The 21,280-nt window shown below is 52.5% G+C and overlaps 1 protein-coding gene across 1 annotated transcript in view; it reads left to right on the forward strand.

Moving 5' to 3' along the window:
- Positions 1–317: 317 nt before the first annotated feature.
- The window catches only part of Aif1l (allograft inflammatory factor 1 like), a 23,679-nt gene continuing 2,716 nt past the window's right edge, over positions 318–21,280 (forward strand). The window contains exons 1-5 of the mRNA XM_059259029.1: positions 318–425; positions 573–634; positions 12,512–12,578; positions 15,407–15,448; positions 20,343–20,505. Of these exons, the coding sequence (XP_059115012.1) occupies positions 395–425; positions 573–634; positions 12,512–12,578; positions 15,407–15,448; positions 20,343–20,505 (365 nt within the window). The 5' untranslated portion in view covers positions 318–394. The remainder of the gene's footprint in view (positions 426–572; positions 635–12,511; positions 12,579–15,406; positions 15,449–20,342; positions 20,506–21,280) is intronic.

Below are 21,280 nucleotides of genomic sequence, written 5' to 3' on the forward strand. Positions count from 1 at the left end.
AATTGATTTAATTGGTGTCATAGTGGCACAACCGGGCAAAGGCGACAGTAAGGTGACAACCTCTGTTGGCACTCAACCAGCTCTGCGAACTTCTGCGTTGTGACATTGTCTCTTCTGGTGGACGGGGAGAGATGGCTGCTGTGCATTTTCCGCGTCCTCCAGCAGAGGGGCGGCGGCGGGCTAGGCGTCCAGCAAAACAGCCGCTTTGATGCCCTGGGCGCGCGCGGGCGGCCGCGGGGAGGGGCGCGGGAGGCGGGCCGCCGGCGGGGCGGGGTGTGTCCGGCCGCGCGGTCCCTCCGCCCCTGGGTCCCGTCGCCACACGCCGCCGAAACTCTGGACCAGGCGCGCTTTCCTCCCCGTCGTCCATCTCCTTGGCCGGAGTCAGGCGCACACCATGTCGGTCGCGGTCAGCAACAGGTTCCAAGGTAGGCGCCTGCTCTCCACGCGCTGTCCCGCGCCCGGCGTCCCCGGGTTGTCACCTGTGCGCGCGGCGCGGCACGCGCGGGAACTCGGAGGGGGCGCGTGGCCCGGGAGGTCGCCCCGCTTCCCCGCCGCCTCTTTGTCTCCCGCAGGAGGGAAGGCGTTCGGCTTGCTCAAAGCTCGGCAGGAGAGGAGGCTGGCGGAGATCAACCGGGTAAGCCGTGCCACCGCGGGGGACAGCGTGCGGGTTCCTTGTGCCCCACTGTGCCACCCCATCCCCCAGACAAAAATCAGCCCCTCCCTCCCCCTGGCCTCCCCCAGTTGCATCTCGGGCCCCTGCCGTGTGGCCTCCGACTCCAGGTAAGTCCACTCCACCCCTTAGCTCGATGCCTGGCCGTCTCCGGTTGCAAGTTGTAACTCTCTGACCAGGGAGGTGGGGCTGGTGAAGGAGCCCGGTGCCGGCGGGCAGGGGCTTCCCGGGAGCCCGCTGGGGACCACCTAAGGGTTTTGGCGCCAGAAGGGACCCCTGGGCCAGTGCTGTCTCCATGGACCACAGAACTTAACAGTAGGGGTTGGCTGGCAGATGCTGGCATTTCCCTGTCGCCTCCCACCTCCAACTCCAACACACAGCTTTTCACCAGCTTTTGGAAAAGTTGCCCGAGGGACTGCTTTTTTTTTTTTGAACCGACCGGGGAAGTTCTAGAAAGAAATCCTTCCGCTGCTGCCGGACTCACAATAGCAGCTCCGTACGTTTGCTACTGAGCGTGTAGATCCCAGGAGATAAAGAAAGGTGTCAGGGCCTCCTGGATTGGCAAAGCACGGAGGTGGCACAGCCTGTGGCTTTACGGTTCCCAGGATCCGGGTTCAGAAATGAGTAGGGTCTTCAGTAAGGGCGTCTCACCTCCCGCAGGGTCCCTTTGTGGGCTCAGTAAGGCAAGGAGCCAGCATGGTCTGGGGTCTAACTCTAGGGAGACATCCCATGAGGGTATTAGATCTCTCTGTCTCTGTCTGTCTGTCTGTCTGTCTGTCTCTCTCTGTGTCTCTGTCTCTGTCTCTCTCTGTCTCCCTGTCTCTCTCTCTCTCTCTCTCTCTCTCTCTCTCTCTCTCTCTCTCTCTCTCTCTCTCTCTCCTGTACTGGAGCCTGAACTCAGGACCTTCTCCATGCTAGGCCAGCACTCTGTCATTGAGTTTTTTTTTTTTTTTTTTGGTTTTTTGAGACAGGGTTTCTCTGTGTAGCTTTGCGCCTTTCCTGGAACTCACTTTGTAGACCAGGCTGGCCTCGAACTCACAGAGATCCGCCTGGCTCTGCCTCCCGAGTGCTGGGATTAAAGGCGTGCGCCACCACCGCCCGGCGTCATTGAGTTATTAATACATAGGAGGCAGAAGTAGTCCACTGACGTAAGGTTAGACATTTCCCCTTTTTGCCCCTTTGGTCTCTGGATACTCAGAGGGACAAGCTCCGGGTCCCTGGTGGGGAGCTGGGTCAGCACCCTGGAGGTCATTGGAGATGTGGGGGCTGTGATCTCGTGGCAGTGTTTCCTTCCTATTCCTTTATTTCCTTACTACCTAGACAGAGACAGGCGTCTCTTCCCGCCCCCCACCGGCTCCAGGAGTCCCCTGGAAGGCTCTGGGGGACTTATATTCCTCTTACATCCCTCCTCCTTTGCCCCTTGATGATTGTCTTAAAGCATGGCTTCGGGGACCATGTCCATCTGGCCGGGCTGGGTCGGGCCTGCTGGGCTTCTGGAAGGTCCCTCAGCACCACCCCAGCCTTAGCTGCGTTTGCCTTCTGGACAGAAACCTGGGACCATGACCTCATACAGCCCCCTGGGCCACTTAGTTAGGCAGGTTCTGAGCTGGTTGACTCCACCCATAGCCAACAGGACCCTAAGCCAGAGACAGCTGGAGATGGGCATCAGGTGACCTTAGAGGCGTCTAAAGAGCTGAGACCTTGGGACTTTCTGTGCTGACCCCACCCTTGGAGTTACAGATGAAGGCTTGGCATGGGGTAGGATGGGACGGGAGGCTTGAAAAGGGGCGGGCCTGTGGCTGTCAGGGGCGGTTTTTTTGACTGTACTGGCACTGCAGAAAGTGGGCTAGTGGGAGCTGTGATCTGATCGCGTCAGGACTTCAGACGCCTGGAGAGGGCAAGCACCTGAGCCGGTCCACACGGGAGCCACTGTCACAGCTGGCAACCTGGTGTCCTTGCTGCAGGATGCCGTTTTCAGATCTTCCACGTGAGCTTGGGCGCTATGGGGCTGTAGTGTAATCCAGAGTGTGGGTCCCTAGAGGATCATGCTAGGTGGCTGAGCTACTCCCGCATTACAGCAGGCCAAGGTGACTGACTGCGCTATAGTCAGAGCCAGGAGGCAGGCTGCCAAGCACTGGCTCTGTGGCTTTCAGCAAGCTGCTTCACCTCTCTGAGCCTCCTTTGCCAGCAGAGATAGTAGTAGTGATTTGTTTTCCCCAGCCAGATGACGTCTGTGAAATGCACAGAGTTTGCTGTTGTGAGCATCATCACTTGTGTGAAGTCTTCGGGTATAGGGAGTGGGCATGGAGGTATGCCAGGAGCATACCAGCTGCTCCCTCTTCCCTGCACTGGGAACAGTGGGCCCACTCCTTTTGAACCCCTGCAACAGTCAGTGGAGAAGGGTAGACTCGAGTTTTGGGTGGCTCTGCTTGAGGGTCCCAGTCTGGTTGACCCATGGCCATGGCTTCACTGAAGTGACCTCAGAATACAATATTCTAGAGAGCTGTGTTGACAGCCAGATTATCTTCCACTAGAGAACACCTTCTCTGCCCTACTGGAGTGAGGACTGGGGGCACTGAGCTGGGCTGCGCTGAGCTGGGCTGCGCTGAGCGGTGCCTCTTGGCCCCATGTAAGCAGGAAACCATACAGCATGACTTGGTGACTCACGACACGGGGGTTGTGTGACCAGCTGTTGTTGCCCATGAGCATGGGCACCACCAGCTGCTGTCTGGGCAGAGCCCAGCTCTAAGGAGACTTTCTGGACCAATCCTCCAGTTTCCCACAGGGCCTTTTCCCATCCCTGGGTGGTTGTTTGTGTGCAGCAAGGTCGCTCAGTCTTAGCAATTGTTATCACAGGGAGTTGAGAGTCGAAGTCTAGCAGTCTGGTGGGACTAGGGGACACTGAGGGGGCATGGAGCGATACATAATACAGCTTTTTAGGGGTTCACTTTAGTTTCTTCTTTAAAAATTATTTTTGCTGGGTGGTGATGGCACACACCTTTAATCCTGGCACTTGGGAGGCAGAGGTAGGCGGATCTCTGAGTTTGAGGCCAGCCTGGTCTACAGAACAAGTTCCAGGACAGCCACAGCTACACAGAGAAACCTTGAATAAAAACAATAACAAAAAGTATTTTTAAATTTTCATTAACTTATTAGTGTATATGTAAGTGTGTGCAGCATACATACCACAGTCTGTGTCTGAAGGACAACTTGGAGGAGTCAGTTCTCTCCTTCTATGTGGGTCCCAGGGATTGAGCTCGGGTCGTCAGGCTTAGTAGCAAGCACTTTTACCCACTGGGCCATCTCGAGATCCCCATTTTGGTTTCTACTGTCCCTTTTCGGGTTCCTTGGAGTGTGCTGCCGTACACCAGGCATGTTGACTACTCTTAACACTGTGTGGTGTGGTCACTATCATTCCCATTTTATGACTGCCGGGCTCAGAGAAGTTGACTTAATTGCCTGAGATTAAACAGCCACAGTTTAGCCAGAGGTGGTGGTATTTGCCTGTCATCAAAACAGCTGGGAGGCGCGAGCAGGAGGGTTGAGTCGCAGGCCAGCCTGGGTTACAGAGGGAGACCCTGTCTCAGACAAAACAGAAACAGCCACAATGGCGCTCAGACTCTATAGATCTATTTGCTTCAGCGCTGCCTCACCGACCCCTTTTGTGGATACCCAGCCCCCTTCCACACTGTGTGTGTACATGTCAGCACTACTGGATCAAGCTGGACCAGGCAAGTGCCTCCTACTCCCTCCACATAGCTGGCATTCCCCACGCCCTGATGGCATGGTAGGTGACCCCAGGCCAGCCAGGCCCAGCCTTATATGGCAATGGGAGAAATTTCCCCTGTCTTCCCAAAGGAACCTAGAGAAGCCGTGGGGCTGGGCTGGCTACCCCTTGGAGTGCCTGTGCACTGGGGATGATCTGGAGGAACTGTTGGTGGAGAGGCTACAGCTGAGCCTGTGATTGGCCAGGATCTTTGAACACACATGAGGATGTGAGTGTGGTAATGTTCCATGCCTGGTGTTCACCATGCGTCAGCTCAGATCTGCCTCAGTGGGGTGCTCTGTCACACGTGTGTCGGGTGTGAAGAGAGAACTCTGAACATTCCTCTGGGGCAGGGATGATACCCATCTTAGAGATGAGGGAATGCAGGGCCCAGCCTGGTGAACTCACCTGCCCCAGTCACTCAGCCAAGGAAGGGGCTCAGATGAAGTCTGTCTGACTCCAGACATCATCCATGGCCTGCCCTGGCCCCAGTCCACCAAGTGGCTGCAGCTTTGTGGTGGCCCAGGCCTCCCTTGCTGATGTAGGATAAGGATCTCTGGCTACTGTCCCCATGTCTCAGCCCTCGGGTCAAATGAAGGACAATCTGCATTCCCTGTCCTGTTTAGGTGCCTACTAGTTACCTCTGTGCTCACTTGCCACCTGGGAAGGAATCTGGGAGGGTGCAGGATGGGGTGCAGGGAGATCTCTGTCCAGAGTGACTGTGTCTCCTGCCCACTCTCCCAGCCACGTGGGGCCACTGAGACATGACCCAGGAGACTAGGCAGGTGTGTCTTTCCAGTGTCCCTGGCAGTACCGCTCTGTCCTTGCCCGTTGGCATCCAGGGCACCCGGCTCTCTTGCTCTTCTCTTAATATATTATAAAGGAGATGGTGATAAGAGGTCACGTGGGCCTCTGGGGATTCAGTGTCCCTTGCAGGTCTGGTCAGTTGTGACCTTGCTGTGGCCATGTCACAGGCAGCTGGAGATGGAATTTCTGTGAGGTCTGCTTTATGTGTGTGGTCACTGGGGTGTTTTTCTTTAGCTGCCCAACTATTGGCGAGGACACTGTGTCCGGATAAGTCCCCAGAAGGGCCCTGGGGAATGTAAGTCTGCTGTCTTTGTGGGTGCTTGTTACAGGTTCCTGCTGCCCGCCAGGTGCCAGGCTGGGCATTTGCGGCCTGGCCCTGGTCCTTTGAGAGCCTGTGGGCTGTGTCAGAGGCCGCAGGATCCTAGCATGGTGCTGCCTGTCCTTGGCACTCACAGGGCATCAGCCACTAGTCTGTTGGCTGGCTTCTAGGATGGTGATATCCACTCACCTTTTCTTTTTATAGTGGTGCTGGGAATCGAACCCAGAGCCTCATGCATTCTAGACAATACCTATGTCCTCAGCCCTCATGTAGCTGATGTGTCGAGAGGGACAGAAACAAGGGGCCTTGAACACGCTACTTGTTCGGGAAAGGAGTTGAATCAGCTATGACAGGCAACTCCAGAGGTCTGACACAGCATGGACTTGCCAGTCTTTGGTGCTTTTGAGTTTTTTGTTGTTTTGTTTCTGGGTTTTTTTTTTTTTTTTTTTTTTTTTGTGAGACAAGGTCTCATGTTACCTAGGATAGCCTCAGACTCACTTTGTAGCTGAGGATAGATGTGAGCTTCTGATCCTCCCATCTCACTCCACCACACCTAGCTGGTGGTAAATTCTTCCTCACGGAACTAACCCCTCCAGTCTCTGAGCCTTTGGGATGGGGCTGGGGTGGAGGGAGAGACTTTGTTTATCTCAGGTTGTTGACCAAGACAGCCGGGAGCCAGGGTGGCTGCCAGCATAGTTCCCTGGGGCTGCGGCGAGCAGAGCTCTGTTCCAGGTGGACAGCTGTCTCCATTGGGGAAGCCAGGAGTTTGAGGACTAAGAGAAGCTTGCCATTAAGGAGCGGTAACCAGAGGGTCCAGCCTCCTGTGGAGGTCCTCACGGATGGGCCCTCTCTTGCTTTCTCTGCTTTCTGGGTGTGGCTGGGGGGGTAGGTAGTGGTGACTGACACATGGTAGTTAGGCCAGCTTTATATATGTCATCTTCAGCCAAATGGAGTTCCTTGAGTCCTTACAGCAGACTTGTGAAGGGTCTTTCACTGTGACCTCATTTTATGAAGGAGGTAACTGAGGCCCAGTGTGGGAAAGTAAGTCATCCAGGGCCACAGAGCACTACTAGATGGGGGACTTGGGGTAGCACCCAGTCAACTTGACTCACCCCACCCCTTCTTAGCTCTTGCCCTGCACCTGGAGTCCATCCATTATGACTTTAGGGGTATTGATCCCAGGGGGCCTCAGTTTCCCCAGTTATTGACCAAGGAGCACAGTCCAGGTGCTCTGAGATCCAGAAGGGTCTGGATTCTGAGGCTAGGTAGATGCTTCAATCTGCCGTCTTCCCAAGCCTCCCCTGGAGGCTTATAAGCCACTCTAGTGTTTCAGCTTCTTGTGTTTCCTGAAAAACTGATCTTTGGGGACAATAGGTTGGATTGGGAAAGGAGATAGGGTAGCCTCAACCAATGACTCCTGAGAGCTTTGGAAGACCTTCCCTGAATAACCTGTTGCCTCAGGAAAGGTGACACCCCATCCATCCACCCACCCACCCCTACCCCACCCCCATTGTCTTTCTTTTCCCTGAAATTTGTGGCTTGACCACCACCTCCTCGTTTGGGGTAAGGTGGTAGCTGGGATGGCCTAGGGATAGAGACCCTGGGGGAGGTGCAAATCTTCTGTAACCCTCAACTGGTTCAGTGCCCCGCCCCCTCAGTTTCTCATCCCATCTGTCAAATGGCTACCTGGAAGGGGAATGAGAGGTCTGCAGCCCCAGGTCAGGCAAGTGGTTAATAATGGATGGTGGTCTCGGCGGGGGTGACAAGCTGACAGTTAAGCACAATAAGTGTTAAATTCCTAACAAGCTTCAGTACCGACTGGTGTCCGTAGTCACTAGTTCACACTAGCTTTCAAGACAAGCCTAGGAGACTGCAGGGATCTCCTTACTCCTCTGATGGCCAGACTGAGGTCCAGATAAAGATGCCAATTTTCACACAGCGACTAAGTGAATTAAATTCAGGCATTCTGACCCCAGTTCATCCCTTGTTGATTATTTGGCTTTTCTTCCAAATATCAAGGCTGACTGTTATCTCTCTCCATAGCCTGGATTCAAGGTCCGGCTCAAGGGTACCGGCCTCTGGGCAGAGCTTTCCCCAGAGGCTGAGCAGGGATGTGGGGGAGGTTCAGGGAAGGGAACCTGGGCTGTGCTTGAGCCAGAACCAAGAGTCCAAAGCCTGGAGCTATGGTGGAAGCTGGCACCTTAGCCTGTGAATGCCCGCCCTGCCTCCTGCACACCTGTCTCCTCTGCTCCCAGCCAAGGACACAGCTGTCCCAACCCAGGGCTACCTACCCACACATGAGTGGGCCAGCTGCTTTTGCCACCCTGGTCACTCGGGTGGCCCAAGCATTTGTGACTGTTGGTTCCGAAAGCAGATGTGAATCCATTCCTGGAGTCCACCCCATGGTCTGTCACACACAGCCACGGTTTAGAGAAACCGCTTATTTCCAGGAGGTGGCTGGAGGAAGCGGTGGGGACAAATGTTAGGTTTCTTCCGAATTCTCTAAACACTTGTTGATGGAGTGAGGAGTGCTCTAGGCTGGCCACTGTAGGGTGCTGGGCATCTGTAAGTTACTATTCTCATGGCTGGGACCAAATATCTGACGAAGAGCAACTTGAGAAAGGGAGGGCTCACAGTCGTGAGGGACGCCCATCCCAGGGGAAGATGTGTCACGGGACCATGAAGTGGCTGTCACATTGCATCTGCAGTCAGGAGACAGGTGCTGGGGCTCAGCTGGATGCCTCCTTCCCCCTTTCTATTTAGCCGAGGGCTCCAGGTCCACCCTGCTCACCTTCAGGGTGTGGTCTTCCTTTCTCCGCTCTACCTCTCAGGAAGCCCCTTCACAGACATTCCTTCTGAGAGGTGTGTTTCCATGGCAATTCCAAGTCCAGTTAAAGTGGAAGGCCGAGCATCCAACATCAGAGGGCACTAGCTGAAAAACATGTCCTGGTACGCACCTCCCCACGCCTCCTTCCAAGAATGGCTTCTGCTCTTCAGCTGTGGATGAGCACAAAGGCCAGGCTGCCTGGCCTGGGAGGTCATTCCCAGCTCGGCCACTTGCTAGTGATGAGACCCTGGGGAGGTTGTTCGTCTCCGGGTCTCTGCTCACCCACTCCTTCCCAACACCTGAGCACCTGCTCTGCAGACCCTGTGTCCTCACAAGGGCAGCTGGACAATGGGCAGCATCTGAAGAAAGCAGACTCAGTGGAAACTGTGGCAGGGACCATTCGTTCCATGGGACAGAAGAATCAGAGCATGGTCAGGTGGATTGCAAGTGGAGGCAGACTGATGGACAGGCTGTCTCGTTTAAAAATAGAGGCTTAGGGGAGAACCTTGTGATCAAAGTCTTGAAGTGAGGGGGAGAATCTTGCAGATGTGTGGAGAAACTTCACTCTGGATGGGGCAAACCTAGACCAAAGGTTCTGAGGTCGGAGTGATCTCAACAAAAGGAGGTAGTGTGGAAAACAGGCCTGGATGGTGGAAGTGCAGGAGATGGGAGGTGGGAGGGAGACATACTACATTAGTTGAATAATATGTAAGATGGATATATGTGCTTAAAAAAATGTTTCCTCTGCATAAAGGAGGTCTTCAAAACGCACTCCTCCTTCCCACCCTCGCCCACCCCTGCTGCATCTTCTGAGAGCGCAATCTGAAAGTCCAGTGAGAGGGCCACTGTTAGTCTCCTCTGCAGTGTGGGCCTGCCCTTGTTCCCAGCCCTGCAGAAATTCCTAGAACATAGTGTGGGAGCAGAGCAGGTCCTCTGGATCTTTCCCCTGAGGTGCCACATGCTGGTCCTGTGTGTGTGTGTGTGTGTGTGTGTGTGTGTGTGTGCACGTGCACACATGTATGCATATGGAGGCCAGAGGGGGATATTGTCTTCCTTAACCACTCTCTGCCTGCCCGCCTGTCTTATTTATTTATTTATTTATTTATTTATTTATTTATTTATTTATTTACTTACTTACTTACTTACTTATTTACTTATTTGAGACAGGATCTCACCTTGTAGCTCTGTCAGGCCTGGAACTCTCTGTGAAGACCAGGCTGGCCTTGAACTCATAGAGGCCCACTTGCCTCTGAAGTGCTAGGATTAAAAGCATGCATTACCATGCCTGGCTTCCATCTTATTTTTTGGGACAGGGTCTCTCACTGAACCCAGAGCTCCTCAGTTTGGTCAGATGAGCCCTCTGGCCGGGAAGCCCCGGGGATCCTCCTGTGTCTACCCTCCAGCACTGAGGTTACAGGCCTGTGCGCTACACCTGGTTTGACCCGGTGCTGGGGAATGAGCTCAGGCCCTCAGGCCCTCAGTGGCAAGCACTTCACTGAGATGTCTCTTCAGCCCCTTGCTGCACCGCATGAGGCTATCCAGGCTTTAGTGATGCTAACAGAACCTGGAGACACAGTGAGTTAGAAGTGAGCTAAGTAGATGCCGTGTTAAAATTAGAACTGGTTAACTTCTGTAGTATTGCTCACTGTCCATGGTCCTAAGTAGGGTCTCCCCTGCTTTTAATGCCCCTTGTCTTACTGCCCCGAAATCTAAAAGGCACTGACCTAACCTGTCCCTAAATGGATCAGGACCCTGGGAGGTACTTGGTTTGCTGGGGTCACCAACAAGAGTGAGTTGTCCCACTTTGGTATGGTAATGGGGGAGCTAGGCAAAGAGCTGTGAGAGGGAGCCCAGAGGAAAAGCCTCTCTCCACAGAGCCAGCAGGAAGGGGACAGCCCTGGCTTCCTAGGGAGATCCATCTTCAGCTAGGTGGGTCCCTCTCGGTAGTCCTCAGTGCTGTGTAAGCTAAACATCTCCTGTAACCCCTCTGGTTGAGTAACCCCTCTGGTTGAGTTCCAGCCCACAAAATCAGAGTGTGAATGGCTGGAGGATTTAATAAGATAACATGAGTCTGGCCACAGTCAATGCTTAGCCACATGACCCTTTCTGAACCCGGGGAGGGGAGCCACATGCAGGTGGTTGTCCCCTTCTGTCAGAGGATACTGAGGTAAGCAGAGGCATCTGAGCTGCAGAAGGGTCAGACAGAGGTCACTTAGGTCCTTGTCATCTCTGTCTGCTAGGTTCACAATATTCTGGAGAGGACGTGAGCTCTTCCTCGCGAGATGTGTGTGTACAGGCTGGCGTCATTTAGTGGGAATTTAGAAAAAGATTGATTGGCACTTTTATCTGAGTGTTACTTATTAGTTATGTGTGTGCGTACATGTATGCCCACGTGTGTAGAGGCCAGAGGTCAGCCTTGCTCTGGAGTTGTTCCTCAGGAGCTGTCTACTTTGCTTGTTTGAGACCTGGGCTCAGCGGTTGGGCTAGGCTGGCTGGCCAGCAAGCCCCAGAGCTCCTCCTTCCTACCTCTCCTTCAGAAGTGCTGGGCGTTAGTTACAAGGGTATGCTGTCTGGCCTGGCTTTGGCCTTGGTACTGGGTGTATAACTAGGTCTTCATATTTGTGTGGCAAGCACTTTTACCCGATGGAGCCATCTCCGGAGCCTCCCCAACTGTGTGGACTCTAGTTCTAGGATGGGAAACTTTATCCACCCTATTTCACCGCTCCCGGATGCCGAAGTGCAGCACAGTATAAATGCATTCAGGCTGTGGTCCCTCAGGAAACGCCCAGTGAATGAATGGATGAATGGATAAATGGAGGTGTGGTCCACAGGAAACAGTGCTTAGCAGAGTCTGAACAGTTGGATGGGACTGTGGCTGCTTTGTCCAGACACCTAGCTCGTTATAAGCTGAGCAGAGGTGTACTAAGACACCTTGATCCTGCCCCTGTCCGGTCAGTGGCAGCACTCATAGACGGCATAGTTTTTGATGCTAGTCTTTTAAAAATATTTTTTAATGTATATAAGTGTCTGGCCACATGTATGTCTGTGTACCACGTGCATGCAGTGGCCATGGAGGTCAGAGAGGGCATCAGACTGACGAGAACTGAGTTACAGGTGGTTGTGAGCTGCCGCTGTGTGGGTGCTGGGAACCGAACCCCGGTGCTCTGCAAGGGCAGCCAGTGCTCTCAGTGCTGAGCCATCTCTCCAGCCCTTTGTGGTTGCTATTTTAAGTCAGACTCTTGATATGTAGCCCAGGTTGGCCTTGAACTTGCCATCCTCTTGCCTCAGCCTCCCAAGGGCTGGGATAGCTTTTTGTTTTAAGCCGAGAGACCAGATGTGAAGACCGCCCGCACTCTGCATCTCTCAGTGCTGTGGTTTAAGGCGGCTTAAATACGGTGGAGCTCGGCAGGGTTTCTTACTGTATAGCATCAGTTTCCTCAGATGTAGAACTGGTAATGGCGGCTACCTCCTGAGGTGCTGGGAGGTCTGAAGAGAGCCAGTGTGCCTGAGTGCCACCAAAGGCTGCTGTTACTTTTGGTTCCTCCCTGTTGCTGCCCACAGTATCCATCTGGTTCTGAAGGGACTCAAGTATTTGTCTTTTGTAGCTTCTGAAGGGAAGCGCACCAGGGATTAAACCTCATTTTACAGGGGAGGGTGGAGGTGTAAGGTTAAGTGATCTCATAAGGGTAGCGTTCAGTCATTTTCTGGCCATACATTGCTCTCCTGTCATCCCCGCAGACTCAAGGAGTAGTCAGCCCTGATGCTTACTTGGTGGGGAAGGTAATGTCCAGTGAACACAGACAGGTCGTTTGCTGAGGACCACACACCTAAGAAGTGAATGACAGACTTGGAACTGTCTCTGGAATGCACAGCTTCCCAGATCCTGGGAGCTTGGTGTCCTGGGGACAGTACAAGGCACATACATCCCTGAAGGTTTTCAGTCCCCTAAAGTAGATGCTCTGGTAAGCCCTGTCCCCAAGCTCAGAGAACACCTCCTGCCACCAAGGTGACTGTGGATCTGCCTTCAGGATTCACAGGAAGCTGGGATGAACGCTGCATGGGTTGCTGATAGGTGACCTTTGCCCCCAACCCTGGCTCAGTACTGTGGTCTCACCTCTGTAGGAGTTCCTCTGTGACCAGAAGTACAGCGATGAAGAGAACCTTCCGGAAAAGCTTGCAGCCTTCAAAGGTGAGCCAGGGCTGCCTGCCCAACTGCCCCCGGAAGAGCTGGCTGCTCCCTCAGCCCATGGCATACAGGACTCCTTGGCCACTCAGCTCTCATTTATCTGGAATGCCCAGCTTCCCATCAGGCTTTGAGACAGGGGTCCCCCAAGAGGCAGGAGCAGGCCCTTTCTCCTTCCTCCGCCACTGGACCTCTGGCTGCAGGCCTGATCTGGCCCTGCCCTCTGTCCCATGGTTGCCCAGTGTGGCTCAGGTTGGCTCCTATCCTCTCCATCCAGGCCCTGTGCACTCCCAGGGCCCCAGCACACAATCTGCCCTTTGTGAGCAGTCCCTGCATCTCCCCCTCCCTGGTGGAGCCTCTCAGGAGCCCCTGTGGAGAATAGACATTTGTGTCGCTACAGTGGGGCAGGGGGGCAGAGTTTCTGCCCATTGAATCCCAACAGCATGGGATGAAAAGAAAACAGGGCTCAGGAGCCTGCGCGGGGAGAGGGGCAGTATAAAGGTTCCTCTGTTCGGGGCCTTGGTACTTGGTCCTCCGCCAGTGGCTCGAAAGGAGAGGAGCCTGGGCACACAAGGAGTGGGCAGACCCACCTTTCCTGCCTCTGGGGTGCACTTGGGGGATGGGAACCCAGAGCTCTACAGAGGATATCCAGGATGTCCTATCCCTTTCCCAAACGTTTGCAGTGTGGGCATCCTTCCCATTCCAAGGCCAAGTACCTGCCAGGGTGCTTGCCTGCCTCATTCATCTGGCTCACAGCGTCTTGGCCAGGACTGAGATGGCAGTAATATTAATAATGGTCGGCAGGTGCTGAGTGTCAGCCCATGTAAATAAAGCCCTGTTCAACAACAGCCAGCATGCTCTGCTGACCCCTCTTCCCCATCCATTAGGAGGCAGATGGTGAAATTGTTCATTCACAGGCCAACACACGCAGGCCTGGGGAGGTAGGATTATTGGCAGAGGGATCCCATAGCTTACTTAGGGCCGAGTTGAGACTTAAACCCTGTCAGTCTGTCTCTAGAGCCCCAGGTCTCAACCTAGGTATATGATGTCATGGAGTGGGGAGCCTGCAGGAGAGGTGTGCAAAGGGCACATGGGCCCACTCCTTATAGTGGGGTTCTAGGAAGGAAAACAGGATCTTGGGCTCCGAAGTCACATCTTCACTGGGAGGTAAGGTTGGGTCTGTTGAGCAGGGAGTCCTAGGGAAGCATAATTTAGTTGGAGAGACGCAAAGATCCTCAAGCCATTCACTCTAATGTATCTGATGGGTGCTCACTGTATCTGATGGATGCCCACTGTATCCGATGGGTGCTCACTGTATCTGATGGGTGCTCACTGGGCACCAGACCCCTTAGATGTGCCAGCGGAAGTTGAAGTTGTGAGGAGGGGCCTGAGCATACCTGGGAGGACACTCCAGACTGAGGGACCAGCCAGGGGGCATGGAGGGGAACAGTGTGCTTTTCATCCTGGTTCTCCTGTGGTGCAGAATAGACCACACTCTGCTGAGGTAGGGGTGACATGTCCAAAGCTACACAAGAACTTGCTGACATACAGCCCTGGTCAGAAGACATCAAGCTGGGGCAGCTCCCACCACCTTCTCTTGCTGGTCTTCTTTGGCTTGGGAGTTGCTATCTCAAGGTCAGCAGGCTTTGGGGAAGGTCCCACACATGCATCTCAGTCTCAGAGCCAGGCTTGCTGTACTAGCTGCCCATCAGCACCGCCTGGGATACTTGGAGGCACCACAAAGCCTGCCCCACCTACACCCTACACCCCTAAGTCTCCAAGAACATAATTTGTTTCACTTTGCAGCCTACTCTAAGGAAGCTACCTTCTTCCTACCAGGGTCAGCGTGGCCCATTGCTCTTTCCCTTGGGGTGCCTGTAGGACAGTGGTGCAAGCAGGAATATTGTGGATACTGATCTTTAAGAAAGAATTCAGTCCGGTAATGGCAAGATGGCTCATCAGACAAAAGCACTGGCCACAAAAACTCCCGATGACCTGTGTTCAATCCCCTGAACCCATGGAAGGATGGAAGGAGAGAACTGACGTTTCAAAGTGGTCCTCTGGCCTCCACACACATGCATGCCCAGACGCACACATCATACACACGCAAACACACACACACACACAATTCAATCAAGAGATGTAGACAGTTTAAGCAGAAGTTGATTTATCAAGGTGAAGCAAAGCAAACATTCCGAAGAGAGATTGGAGTGAGCTTTTGCTTTGTAGAATGAATACAAAGAAGTTTTTATGAAGAGTCATGATGTGGGTAGCATGTTCATGGAGGAAGGTGATGCAAATCATAATAGATCAGATCTCCATTTTGGGATTATTTCTTCCCATGAGTCTCTTGAAAATCCCACAAGGGAGGCTGGTATGAACACCACAAGGCAGTAACATTCTGTATTATATATATGGATAACATATTTTAAGTAATATAAAATAACATGACATTTAATCTTTTGAGGATGTGGACCCTATGTTAGTGTGTGTGTGTGTGTGTGTGTGTGTGTGTGTGTGTGTGTGTGTATCCTTGTACAGTGGGAACAACCAAACTGGAGCCTCTAGAAGATTCAACCACAAAGGAACACTGACCATCAGGAGACATGGCTACCAACATGCGCTGTAGTTTCCCCATAGCTGATTCTTGCCTGTCTGGTATCAGGAAAAACTTTTGGCTCTTCCAGAGACAACAGCTATGACAGGACTCCTGGGCTGGGGAGGGTGTCAAGGGCTCCCCAAGTTTTTAGTCGGCCCTTTCCAGGGAGTCATTGGGCTCTGCAGGGAGAGCTGTGGCTTCCGAGCTAACAGCAGCTTTTGTTTGTCATTTCCAGAGAAATACATGGAGTTTGACCTGAACAATGAAGGCGAGATTGGTGAGTGAGACCTTGGAGGCAGAGGCAGAGGGTGGGTAGAAGGCTTGAGAGCCAAAGAGCCTTGCTGGTCTGGTGAGGGGCCCTGGATGAGGCTAAAGAACACCCTGATATTTCCCTAATGGGACCGATGGCCCGGCTACCCTGTCACCAGCAGCAGGGGACACAGGGCAATACTGAATTCTTTTCAGAGACTTCCACTGAGGTGGCTTTGGGATCTTAATTAACACAGCAAAGAAGAATTTCAGACTGAGTTGTTACCACTTATTTATGTATATGTTTGGTGGCGCGGGGGGCGGGGGGGGGTGCACAACTTACAGGAGTCTCTTCTCTTCTACCACGTAGGTTCTGGGGTTTGGGGATGAAATGGGTTGTCAGGCTTGGTGGCAGGCACTTTGACCTACTCACCCATCATGCCAGCCATGGCCCTCTTCCTTCCTCCCTCTTTCCTTTTTTTCCTTTCTTTTTTTTTTTTTTTTTTCCCCTTTATTTTCCTGTATTTTGAGACAGGGTTTTGCTATGTAGTCATGGCTGGCCTGTAATCACAGAGATCCATCTGCCTGTAGAAGGGTTTCCCATCATACCCAACATCACCCCCTTTTCTTACTGTTCATGTTTGAATCCACGTTAAAACCTTTTAGTCAAACTGGGTGGTGGTGGCGCACGCCTTTAATCCCAGCACTCGCAGGCGGATCTCTGTGAGTTCGAGGCCAGCCTGGTCTACAAAGTGAGTTCCAGGAAAGGTGCAAAACTACACAGAGAAACCCTGTCTCGAAAAACAAAAACAAAAACAAAACAAACAAAAAAAACCACCCCCCCACAAAAAAAAATTTTTAGTCAACTCCAAATTCACTTCATTAAAAAATGAAATGGATGCCGGGCAGTGGTGGCGCATGCCTTTAATCCCAGCACTCGGGAGGCAGAGGCAGGCGGATCTTTGTGAGTTCGAGGCCAGCCTGGTCTACAGAGCGAGATCCAGGAAAGGCGCAAAGCTACACAGAGAAACTCTTGTCTCGAAAAACCAAAAAAAAAAAAAAAAAAAAAAAAAAAATGAAATGGGGGGCTGGATGGAGTGACTTAGTGATTAAGGACACTGGTTGTCCTTGCAGGCAACCAGGGTTCATTTTCTAATAGCCACATGGTAGCTCACAATCCCTAATAACTCCAGTTCCAAAGGATCTATCGCCCTCTTCTGGCCTCTGAGTGCACAGCACACACAATGCACATTAAAAACACTCATACACATAAAAATAAATACATCTTTTAAAAAATGAAAATAAAGAGGAAGGGCTGGAGAGATGGCTCGGAAGTTCAGAGTGTGCACTGCTCTTGCAGAGGACCTGAGTTTGGTTCCCAGCCCCCACATAAGATGGCTTACAAATAACTGTCACTCCAGCTCCTGGGGACCGGGCACCTTCTGGTGACCTGTGAGCACTGTGCTCATGTGCACAAGCACACACATATACACATAATTTTAAAAAGTACAGTAAACAATAAGAAAAGAAAAAGGACAGCAGTGGAAGTAGTGTAGTTTTCTCGAGAGAGAATTACACAGAACAAATCGAAGCTTCCAAGAAAGGGAAAACTTAACAATAGCTATCTGTGATTTTGGTGACTTTTGAGATTACTTCATTCAAAGGGTACAATCAATATCTAAGTTTACAATGTTTTTGCATACTTCTTATCTGAAGAATTTGTCTTTTCATAAGTGAGATTTTACAGTGCTTTATGAGTGCACTACACACTTAACAGACTGAAGAGATAAAATTGTAGGTCACAAAGGTCAGTGGAATTCTTAACATAACATAGGTCACTAAGAGATCAAGACATGTTCCGACTGTAAACAGGGCCCATGGTCTTGTCTGGCAGATTTTTCTCATAACAGACAACCGGGTGTGCTGGTAAAGTTAACCTCAGGGGTCACACACACATTCTGACTGAGCATGGCTGGCCGGCTGTTCTGTAGGTCTTGTTAGGAATCTTTCAGGGACCGGAGTTCTGCCTCTATGCAGGATATTCACAGCAGGTTTTTTGGGGGTTTTGTTTGTTTGTTTTTTCTGTCATTCAGGTTGAAATTCTTGACTCTGCCAGTGTGCGACTCTAGGCATATCCTCAGGGCCAAGGGGCTCCTCTCCCTCCTCAGACCCCTTCATCTATCTTTCTATCCAGCCTCAAGCCTAGCCCACTCTGGTCCCTTCTACTCTTGGCCCAGCTTCACTGCCTGAGAATGGTCACGGCGTGCCTCCCTCCCTGCTGGGTTCCTCGGCCTAGAGCTCCGTCCCAACCAGGCCTGCGGAGGCTGCGTGACTCCTGGACCGAGGGATGGCTGCTTCCTTCTCCCCAGGTCTGCTGGTGCTCGCTGCTGGCTCTTGTCCTGCGGTTGGCAGGGAGCGTGGACACTGCCTCTTCCCTCCAGCAGAACCCACTGCTTCCTGCCGTCAAGGTGCTGGAGCGGCAGAGGCGCGGGAGTCCCGGGGCACTTACATCCTGCGGGAAACTGTAGTTTGCTCTTCACCGGCAGGGCTGGGCCGTGGTCCAGGCTGCTCAGTCATCCCCAGTTTGTGACTCAGAAGTGAAAGGATTTGGTGGGTCCCCAGTGTTGAGGGGTGGGCTCAGTCCCTGCGTTGCTTACGAGCTGGTTCTCTGTTGCTCTGCCCCTACCCAGGCTATTCCCTTGCATGAATGGGTTCACATGCATTCAGCCAACACCTGAAGAACTACCATTTAGAGTTTTAGGCTTTAGATGATCTCATATTTTTGTTTTGAGACAGGTCTCATGGTAGTCCAGGCTGGCCTGTAACTCAGTATGTAGCTGAGGATGACTAAATGCCCGATCATCCAGTCTCCCAGTGTGGGGATTACAGGCGTGAACCACTGTGCTCCCTTTAAATGGAACGAAGGATGGAACCCAGGGCTACTTGAGGCTAGGTGCTCTACTGATTGAGCTTTACCTTCAGTGGGTTTTTGTTTTGTTTTTTCTGGCCAAGGTTGACCTAGAATTCACTATGTAGCTCAGGCTGGCCTCAAGCAATCCTCCTTCCTCGGCCTTCCCAGTGCTGGGTTTAGAGGCATGCATTACCACATTTGTGTTACTGTTTCTGAGCTTAAAAAAATTTAAATTGCCGGGTGGTGGTGGCGCACACCTTTAATCCCAGCACTCGGAAGATAGAGCCAGGTGGATCTCTGTGAGTTCGAGGCCAGCCTGGTCTACCAAGTGAGTTCCAGGAAAGGTGCAAAGCTACACAGAGAAACCCTGTCTCAAAAACAAAAACAAAAAATTTAAATTACATTTATCACTTATTTGTTTACGTGGAGTGGCTGGACCACTACTGCATGTGTTTGAGGCATGTGTTTGACGGTCAGAAGACAACCTGCAGGAGTCAAGTCCCTTCTGCCGTGTGGGTTCCCGGGATCAAACTCTGTCTCAGGCTTGGCAGCAGGCACCTTTACCCATCTTGCCGAGCTGTCTTGCCAACCTGCCATTTTCTATTTTAACTGTTGTTGATCAACCCCATCTCTCTCGATGGATCTGGTCCCCTCAGTGGTTATCTGTAGGGTAAATCTCACCAATGGGAGGGCCACAGTGGGTCAGGGCATTCAGCGGCCCCATGCCACGTGTCTCCAGGAGAAGTCTGGCCAGTTTGAAGTGTGGTGGCTAGTGTGTGTGCTGTGAGCGCTTTTCCACAGAGGGGCCTGACAGCCCAGCGGCTTCGGGTCTTGCACAAGAGCTGCCCGCCTCAGCCCGGCTCACAGTCCTGAGATCTGCCCTACCCACCCTGGTTTGCTGATCCATTGTTGCTGTGAACAATTCCCAGGAAATAGCCTCAGATGCTGGTGGGAGCGGAGAGGGGTGGAGGCCCCTGGGGTGGAGTGGCTTTTTGGTGCCTCCCTTGTTTTTCTCTGTTTTCTCCTTTTGTTGCTTTTCCTGCGCTGAGGGGTGTTTTTGGCTCCCTGTCCTTCTAGCCTCGGGAAAGTCCTACAGCAGCAGAATGGAAGTGGCTGGTAGCTCCGCTGTGCTGTGCCAGAGGAAGCCTGGCTTTGAGTGCCTGGGGACAGGCTAACTCCCAGGCACCCTGGCTCACCCTAACGCAGAGGACCTGCTGGGAGAGCATCGCATATATCATGTCTGCATAAGCCCAGTTACCATTTCTTCCTTTGTCTTTCTCCAAACTGATTGTATGTGCCTGCGTGTGTGTGTGTGTTCAAGTGTGTGTGGGCACACAAGTGCATCTGTGTGTGGCTGTGTGTAGAAGATAGAGGTTGGCATCAGGGTCTTCTGAATTGCTTTCCTCTTTATTTATTTATATTTTTTGGACCTGGGTTTATTGATTTGGCTAGGCTGGATGGCCAGTGAGTCTCTGGGATCCTCTTGCCTCTGTCTCCCCATCCCTGGGATCACAGGCTTGTGCCAGTGTGCTTGAGTATTTATTTGGGTTCTGGGGCTTTGAACTCAGTTCCTCATGCTTGCACAACTTACTGACTGAGCCGTCTCCCTAGGCCTTCCTCATTATGTAGCCCAGGTTGGCCTAAAACCTGCACTGATCCTTGTGCCTCAGCCTTCCAGCTGCTGGGGTTGAAGACGTGTGTCACTCCTCATCTCAGAGAGGTGAAGCAGTCTTCCCCAGACCCCCAAGCCAAGAGGAGAGAAGCTTGATCCCAGCCCAAGTCTGACTCTAGCAGCCCAGGTCCCCACCTGCTGGCCTTTACTGCCTCTGAAGAGAGCAAGGAGGGCCCCCCCCACCCCCCGCGTCTGTCCGCAGGAGAACTGTCACTGGCTGCAGCTGCAGGGAGAGTCGGTCACTGTTAGCTGTGTGGTACAAGAATGGGGTGTCTCTGGCTCCCTACAGGGCCTCAGTGTCCTGTCTCCACTCAACAGATCTGCTTTTCCTCCTGGCAGATCTGATGTCTTTAAAGAGGATGATGGAGAAGCTGGGGGTTCCCAAGACCCACCTGGAGATGAAGAAGATGATCTCGGAGGTGACAGGGGGCGTCAGTGACACCATCTCCTATCGAGACTTCGTGAATATGATGCTGGGCAAGCGGTCGGCTGTCCTCAAATTGTGAGTACCTCCTCACCTCATGGGGTCTCAGAGGCAAGGACATCTTGTTGGGAGAGGCCCCAGGCTCAGGACCCTTGGGCCATCCCCTAGTGGGTGGACAATTCATTGTGCTGCTTACAGAGTGAGGAGCTGGAGTTTTCTGAACCTGTTTTCCTAACCTGGAGAGATTAGCTTCCACTGGGGTGCATGGCAAACCCCAAGATTGGAGGCCTCACGAATGACAAAAATAATGGCGGCATTGTCTATCTTTTTGTTTTGGTTTTTTGAGACAGGGTTTCTCTGTGTAGCCCTGGCTGACCTGGAACTCACTCTGTGGCCCAGGCTGGCCTCAAATTCACAGAGATCCGCCTGACTCTGCCTCTTGAGTGCTGGGATTAAAGGCGTGTGCCACCACTGTCCGGCTTTTTGTTTTGTTTTGTTTTTTTAAGTTTTTTGAGACAAGGTCTTCAGAGTCTTAACTGTGTAACCCATGTAGCTCTGGTTGGCCCGCTACTCACAGTGTAGCCCAGGCTCTCTTCAAAAGTTCTGTCAGTCCTCCTGCCTCAGCCTCCCAAGTGCTGAGATTATAGGCATGCAGTTCCATACCAGACCTGACTATGGTTGCCTCTCCCTCCCTCCCTCCCTCCCTCCCTCCCTCCCTCCCTCCCTTCCTTCCTTTTCTATAAGAAGCTTGGAATCGAAACCAGGACCTCATACATGGTAGGAAAATGCTCTAACCATTTTGCTGCACTCCTACCCCTCCTGTCAACATGTTCTGAACCTGCTTCCTCATTTG

Source organism: Peromyscus eremicus, chromosome 4 (genome assembly GCF_949786415.1).
Source record: "Peromyscus eremicus chromosome 4, PerEre_H2_v1, whole genome shotgun sequence".
In the NCBI taxonomy this organism is placed as follows: Eukaryota; Metazoa; Chordata; class Mammalia; order Rodentia; family Cricetidae; genus Peromyscus; species Peromyscus eremicus.